Source organism: Oreochromis aureus, linkage group 7, assembly GCF_013358895.1.
Source record: "Oreochromis aureus strain Israel breed Guangdong linkage group 7, ZZ_aureus, whole genome shotgun sequence".
NCBI classification, from domain to species: Eukaryota; Metazoa; Chordata; class Actinopteri; order Cichliformes; family Cichlidae; genus Oreochromis; species Oreochromis aureus.
Genome location: NC_052948.1, coordinates 63,460,232 through 63,468,199, shown reverse-complemented (window position 1 = coordinate 63,468,199; position 7,968 = coordinate 63,460,232). Strand labels below are relative to the sequence as shown.

Genomic DNA, 7,968 nt, shown 5'->3' with positions numbered 1-7,968 from the left:
CCCTACAAGATGGGGCTCGCAGCAGATGATGATAGAGAGGTTCCTGGAGCAGGAGAATGCTCTTTCACAGGTTCTCCTTGCAGACAAGAAGGTGAGACATAGCCACTGGACATTGTACATTGATTCTTTTCATTGTGGATTCTGATTATGTTTGCAGCCTAGATTCACCACCTCATGAAAGTAACCTCCCCCCCCCCCCCCCTTTCTTTTTTGCTATTTGACTTAGACAAGACATCTGGTGCCAAGCTGGCAAGACGTGGCATTGCTAGAGTCCTTGAACAAGGCACTGGGTCCACTGTTCGAGTTACTGACGCTTTGTCAGGGGAGAGTTACGTCAGCGTATCTTTTCTGAAGCCAGTTCTGCACCTCTTCAACAACGAAATCCTCAGTCAGAAGGATGGAGAGACAGAGCTCACAAAAGCAGTCAAAGACGGTATCCTCAAGTACCTCAATGAAAAGTATGATGACCATGCCACCAACAACCTCCTAGACATGGCAACACTTGTTGACCCACGGTTTAAGACAGCCTACATCAAGGAAGAGAGGGTGGAGTTCATAAAGATGAGAGCTGCAGCAGAGCTGGTGGACATGGTGGGAGAGACAGCACCAGAAAGTGCACAAACAGCAGCAGCCTCCAGTTCACCCCCAGCTGCTGAAGATGATCCAGAGCTTCCCCGTCCCACAAAGAAAAAGAAAAGTTTAGGTAGCTACTTCAAAAAGGCAGGTCAATCCACCACCCACTCCCAACCCAGCAGGGCATCCGCTGAACTGGAGCTCTCCATGTATCTTCAGACACCTGGGCCTGACTCAGAGACTGACCCACTGGAGTGGTGGAAGCAGCATGAGACAAACTTTCCATTGGTGGCCAGGCTGGCCAGAAAGTACTTGTGCATTCCTGCTACTAGTTCTTCATCTGAAAGGGCTTTCAGTGCGAGTGGGAACATCATCACATGTAAGAGATCATGTCTTAAGCCAAACACAGTTGATCAACTAGTCTTCCTTGCACTCAACCAGTAACATATCTACTTCTTCAAAGTAGCTATTTTCTGTTTGCACTTGTATTTATGGTTAATGCATTAAACAGAGTACTGTTCAACCCTGATGCTTATTTTTGTCACTTTATATTGGTTTGCAAACTTTGCACTACAAGGTTACAGATTTCAGAAAGTTAAGAAATAATTTGTGTTTATTTTTTATAGCTGAACTTTTGTGCAAATCTGAGTTTTCTTCTCAGAAACTTGAAACTGTTGTGCACTTTAAGTTTATTTTGACAATTCATTTTAAATGTACGTTTTGGAAAAAAAATGTGAAGGCCACAGCTGTTTTCATTTGATACATTTATACTAAAATATATGTTTCTCAATTGTGACAGTTCCATTAAATGTCTCTTCAAAATAAAGTTGGAGAAAAGTGAGGAATGAAATTTGTCAAACTTTTCAGAGAATAACTGGAAACATTGTGGTATATCGTGATATATATATCGTTATCGTGATATAAAATAATTCATATCGTGATAAATATTTTTTCCATATCGCCCAGCACTACTGGAAACTAAGTTGGATAACTGTCACAGATTGAGCTCCTGCTGTCTAATTGATTAAAAACATACCCTAAATTGGAATAATAAAAAAAAACTAGAATCAAAAAGCTTTTCTTATTTCTTGACATGGTTGTTAATATTTAGGACATGAGCACAGCACATCGCCCTTCCATAGGACCATTGTCTAACACACTCATGCCTGCTTGGCATAAAACTCCAGAAAAATAGTTCCAGTTTAGCTTCTAGCTAAAATTAGGGCACATCACCACAAGGCACTGCAGAGCACACATGTACCAATTCTTGCTATTCTACTTGTTATTTCTGCAATAAAGTAAAAAGTATGACAAGTTGATGGATAATTATTAGTATCAATAAAACTGTTAAAATTCTCCTCCATCATTCCAGAAACAATACAGCTTCCATGTGGTAACAGTGGACTGTATATAAAGGATGAACACAGCCATGGTGATGCAGGTGATGTCACCTGCTGGTTGCTGAAGCCTCCAGCTGAGCGTTCATGTTTTAAAATCATACATCAGCGTAAGGCAGGTCTGACCAACAAACACAGGGATACTGCTGAAAATCTGATCTCAAATTTCTTTCAGGCCGTTTCCAACATAAAATCTTTAAACTCTGATGTACTGGCCTCTTGTATGTTTCTTGCAAGAGCTTTTTAAATGTTATTTTAAACATGTTTTTTATATTTATATTAATAATCGAAATCACCCAGCTCACTTCAGTGCCACGACACCAACTACCACTGAATTTGTTTGAATCCAGCTAAACTAAAGGTTTAGTAGAGGAAATGCAGAAAATTAATGGCACAGCACACGACTGGGAATCAAATATAAAAACCACAATAATGTTAGAAGTACCACCATCACAGTCAACTACATCGAAATCTGCAACACAAACAAGTTGAGAACCCAACCAGAAAACAGCAGACGAGGGAAGCCAAGCAAAAATAAGAGCAGCACTGCCCCATGCTGGTCAGAGACTTTGACCCACTGGTTAAATGAACTTGTTATGGGTTAATACACAGTCTGAAAGCTAAATTTGTAGCAGTCTTTTCCATCCAGTGTAAGCAGACAGCATAACATACATCTAAGACTTATTTCTCTCTGCCTGCAGCCTGTTTTGATCCATTTCTCTATTCTGCAGCAACCTTTCAAATTCAGGTCAACGTTTTCACAAATTACTTCTAGATCTGAACCGATACATGCACTGCACCTGGGCTTTCCTAAGAGCACTGTCTCACACCCTACACTCGGTGACAGAAGAACATTTTACTAACACTAAGTGAGTTTAATTTAAGGTTGTAAAAAGCTAAAATTGTGTATTATTATTTGCACTAACTAGCAGTTTGCATGACTGCTCAACAGTGAAATTATTACTATACAGTATTGGTCACATTTCCTTTACATGACAATAAATGACTCATTAAAATTTTGTTGGTCACACACAAAAAAAGGAATTTAAGGATGTCACCAACACTAATTAATGCACCCTACTGTTTCGTCCCACACTAAAATTTAAATTTAATAAATATGGGGGATAAAGGGACAACAATGTTAGACACATGTTAACTTGTTTTATCTTACTGGCTTTCTTCACAACCTTAAAAATATCTGTTTTATGGGAACTCAGACTTTTAACGACCTGCAGGAAGCCAAGCTTAAATTTGGGCTTTCAAATCTGGATGAATAATCTATTAGAAGCACTAAGGCAGTCATTTAATAGTACGTATAATTTTATATTTAATAGTAAAGTAGTTTCTATGCATTATATTTCTCCTATTTAAGAATTGTTAATATCTGACTTTTTATTAAATTTGGCCATAGTGGATTATAAGATCTCTATTATCTAAACAGCTCTTTGATTATTGGTGTTTCGGCACCTCCGTGCCTCTGGCACAAAACTGAGGATTACAGGTGCACTACCTGAAAAGAGCCACTAGGGCGCTCCACAGGGGTGTGAAGAAGGCTTCCTCAATGCTGGCGAGACACAGGTCCTTAAAGCTGGCAGTGTTTAGGCACTCAAAGGACAGCAAACACAAAGACAGAAGCTGATCTGAAACACAGAACACGGCCGTATCATTTAACTCCCAACAATGAATGCAAATGTCGTGACAAGAGAAGAGTTTGCTGTTCCAAAACAAGCTGTGCTCACCGATTGCAATATGAATGTCCTTGACGACAGCTTTCAGGTGTTCTTTAACCGCTCTCTTCTCCAGCTCCTGGACGTGGCTCTCATCCCGCTCCAGTGGCACAGAAAAATCGCAGACCAAATCTGAATCTGAGGCAGTGTCGTCTGTGCTGCTGGGGGGTGGAACCCAATCCATCTGAGTCACAAACTGCTCCAGATCTTCAAATGAGTTCTCCCGGTCCATTGTCCCCTGCTCGCTGGGATCCTCCGCCTCTTCCTCCTCATATTTAGGGGTGAGGTTGTGGGAGCGTGAGGGAGAAATCAAGTCTGTGCTGAAGCTCTTTACACTTTGGGTACTACATGCTGTCCTGACTGGTCTCTTCGGAGTGTCTGTGTGATTCAGAACACACGTCACCATTAACATAACTTGGTTCACTCCAATTAACAGCATCAGGAGTCCAGAACCTCTAAATGCTGCCCATACAGAGTACAGATCTGAATCCAGTGTTCTGTCTCAAATCCTCATTTTTAAAAAAAATTAAAACTATGTAGCACAAACAAGAAGCCAAGAGAACATAAATATGAACCCACTGTCTTCCAAACCAACCTCTTACCTGGATGAAGTGGGTTGTGAATGCTGTGACATGGTCTCAGTGGCATGGCGGGACTCTTAGGGAGACCTTTACTAACGATGGGGTACAGCCGGTTGTAAACTCTGTACTGATGTTTCCTCAGCAGCTTCACAACTGGGTGGTCAGACCGGCTGAGGACACAGTTAAGAGTGATAACAGAATCCACTGACCATGCAAAATCAGAAATGGCTGTGAAATAACATAATTTAAAAACTTTCCAAGTCCACAAATTAATAACAAACTGTGCTCCAGAAATCATTAAAGATCATTAAATGACTGAACATCTTTTAGAAGGTTCATGCCTCCAAATGCTTTCACACTGAATTTTCATTCATTCATAAATACTCTGCACTACATTGTGTTTCACTTGTTTTAAAATGGATTAGAGCTGAGCGAGTGTTTCTTCATTAAAGGTATGCAGCTCTCTTCAGATTGCATTCATTCTAAACTCTGTGTGATGCTTTGTCATCACGGGTTACAGTGTGTGTACACGCATATGAGCTCCTCTACCTGAAGTGCAAACTACTCTCAGTGAAACAAGTACATGCAGGATTAGGACTGCCTAATTCTGTAGCACAGTTAAACCATCTGAAGCGAATACTCAACCAACCTCACCGTTTATGCATATTCTATAAATCTGTGCTGTATATGAATTATTATTGTGTTTAACTTTACTGTAAATTTGACAATAAGTGAAACCTTTATTAACTACATGTCAAACCAAAGGACAAATCTAACCTCGAATTCAGCTCAATTTCTCTTATGTTGTTGAAGTCCTGGCAGACAGTTTTTTGCCTTTATGCATATTTCCCTGTTAGTTACTTTAGTTTCAGCTTACTGTCTGGTTTCATCTCTTTGCAATTCTCTAGACACTAACCAAAATAACCTTCTGATTGACAAAACACCACTTAAACACCCCAATACTTGAATACAACCCAGAAAGGACAAACCTGAGCAGTCACAACATTTGAATGCTTTGACTGTGTCTTGTTGTGTTAAAAAAGCACAAATAAATGGCACAGGTATTTCTCCACACAAGAAAAATAAAACAGTTTTCCACCTTGTTGTCAGTTACCTGAGCAGGTAGGAGACTAAATTTGACACTAACGAGACATCAGGATTCTTCTTCATTTTGGCTTTCCACTGTTTGGGCCAATCCTAAAGGGGCCAAAACAAAAACGTCATAAACACATATATAAAGGTCTATTAAGTGATTAGTCATTAATTAACCAACATAAAACTGAATACTTGAGAACTTGTGAAAGAAAATAGAGGGGACTGCTGAAACGTGGGCTGCCTGTAACTTGCTGTGCATTGACACTGCATCAGTAGAAAAAGAAGAGCTATAGAAAAACAACAACATGCAACTCTGTGTGTGATTTGGAACAAACTAAGATACTTTACTGGAAACCAGAGATCTGAAGAGGAAAAAAATAAGTAGGTCCAGAGTTTGCCATCTTGTTTACTGTACTGAATTATTGTAGAATTATCTGCTGCTATGCAAAGTCTTCTAATCTTCATTTACACCTTCCAACGCTTTTTTAATAGCATTTAAACTTACATGGTCCTGTTCATATTCCAGAACATTGGTGTAGAGAATACGCTGCTCTCGCTCCTCTGGAGTCATTGCCCCAGATGCTGCAAATCTCCTGGAATGACAAACACACACACACACACACAGGACAAGTTACTGAAATTGTATGCTTGCCAGTGCTCGCTAATTTTGGAAGCAGATCCCTTGTTGAGGTTCCAACAGACACTATGTTTTTGTCCTGACTCCAAAACCCCAGCAAGAAACCTGCAATCTCTGGTTTATTATGCAGTAGGTTATTTACACAGTTTATAAACACTGTAATTTGGTCAATAAATTCTATAAATAACAGCCCAGAAGTTGTACTTAATACAGGATCGCTGTCATGTCTGGTTAACCAAATGTGCAAACAGAAGGAGGAATTAATTACATGCAGGTGTGAAGAAACGAAATGAGAAATATTATGGAAACCTATTTATAGTTGCACATGTACTACAGAGTTCAATCTATGCATTAAAAAAATAAGTTATTTACAAAACTTTTAAAAAATTATTTCAAAGTGTGTCCTGTTTTCCTGACATCTGTGATTTATTGCAAGGACTTTATACTTCTGTATGAAATTCAGAGTGCAAACCTATCCGTCATCATACACCTCACAACACCTCCCTAGAAATATAACTACCTGTCCCAGCTTGCATCAGGCATGAGCGCAAAGAGGAGTGCACAGCTCTCATACATTTACATTTAAGGTGACCGAAACAAAGATGCTTTAGTTTAATTCACTGTGTTGATGGAAAGGCTCACTGTACCTGTTGGCCTCTTCCTGCAGCCTCAGTCTTCTGTCCTCCATCTTCCGCTGTAGCTAATGTCAACATTAAGGAAATTGCCAAACTATTACATGGATAAGACATGAGTATATCCTGGGAAATCTTATAAAGTTCATTAAAGCTTTAGAGAGTCAAACTATTCACATGTTGCCACTAATGTCCAAACCAATGGATTTTTCTTTGATAAGAAGCTTTTAACTATTTTTTAGTATTATTAAAAGCTTCAGTCATTTTTCAATCAAATGTAATAGAGAGTTTATACGACCGTTTAACCAAAGATTCCCAACACACTGGGAAGTCTCATTTGAGTAATATGGATCAAAAATCTTTTGGTTTTTTGTCTGAATGTAAAATACACAATATACATCTTTGCATTTTCTGCTGTAGCAACAGGTCACCTTTACAAGTCATTTAAAAGCAGCTGGTTACTCAGAACTGCTACAACGTTCAAAGAACTTTGTCAAAACATATTTAATATCTAATCACTGACCCATATTCATGGTCTGACCTGCAGTAGATGCAGTGAGCTCACCCTCAAGACAAGTGGAGCACTCATAGAAACTGAAGGAACAACATCGTGCTGTGGCCACTGTATCTACAACATTTTCACCCATTCACCTGCAGTCAGCCACCTCTGATGGGAAAGTGAAGCCACTACACTCCACCAGCCTCCACTGACAAAAAACACTCAAATTACCTTACACAACACAGAGTTTGCCTCAGCAAGTTAGTTTGCTATTGTGTGATTTTGGTGTTTTGCAGTGTTAGTGTGGATCCAAACTATCCACAGCACTGAAGCCACACAATGACTGGAATCTAAAAGTACTGTTTATGTCAGTGGAGTGGATGATTCTGCACCAAATCCAACTGTTTACCATATTCAAAGGATACAGCATCCTGCCTGGCTTTGGCTATGATGAGGTTCTCCATCATCTGCCGCTGAAGAGAGAGTGTCTGCATGGGAAAAATGAAGAGACGGTGATTTACTTATTACTTTACTTCACTGTATGCATCTGTTCAATAAAATGAGATCTAATCTTGGACTCCACTAAAATAGCTTAACATAAATCAAAGTTCAAAATATTCCCCTGGGCCTTAATGCAGCCTTTCCTCTATTTGAGAAAAAAAATGATAGCAACCATTGATGAATCTTTCTTTAAATAAAACACACAACCACGCATCACACATACCTTAAACTCAGATTTCTAAGTACTAGGAAAGTCGATGCAGGTTTTTCCTGCATCGACTCAGAAATGTGGAGGCACATATGCGCCAACAGGGGACAAAATCCAC

At 39.5% G+C, this 7,968-nt stretch overlaps 1 protein-coding gene across 1 annotated transcript in view; it reads right to left on the bottom strand.

The window, feature by feature from the left end:
• vps9d1 (VPS9 domain containing 1) overlaps positions 1-7,968 on the bottom strand; it is a 39,183-nt gene that overhangs the window by 21,009 nt on the left and 10,206 nt on the right. The window contains exons 6-12 of the mRNA XM_031737976.2: positions 7,567-7,629; positions 6,658-6,710; positions 5,879-5,966; positions 5,393-5,475; positions 4,300-4,448; positions 3,710-4,075; positions 3,481-3,610 (exon numbers count right to left, since the gene is read on the bottom strand). Coding sequence (XP_031593836.2) covers positions 3,481-3,610; positions 3,710-4,075; positions 4,300-4,448; positions 5,393-5,475; positions 5,879-5,966; positions 6,658-6,710; positions 7,567-7,629 — 932 coding nt within the window. The remainder of the gene's footprint in view (positions 1-3,480; positions 3,611-3,709; positions 4,076-4,299; positions 4,449-5,392; positions 5,476-5,878; positions 5,967-6,657; positions 6,711-7,566; positions 7,630-7,968) is intronic.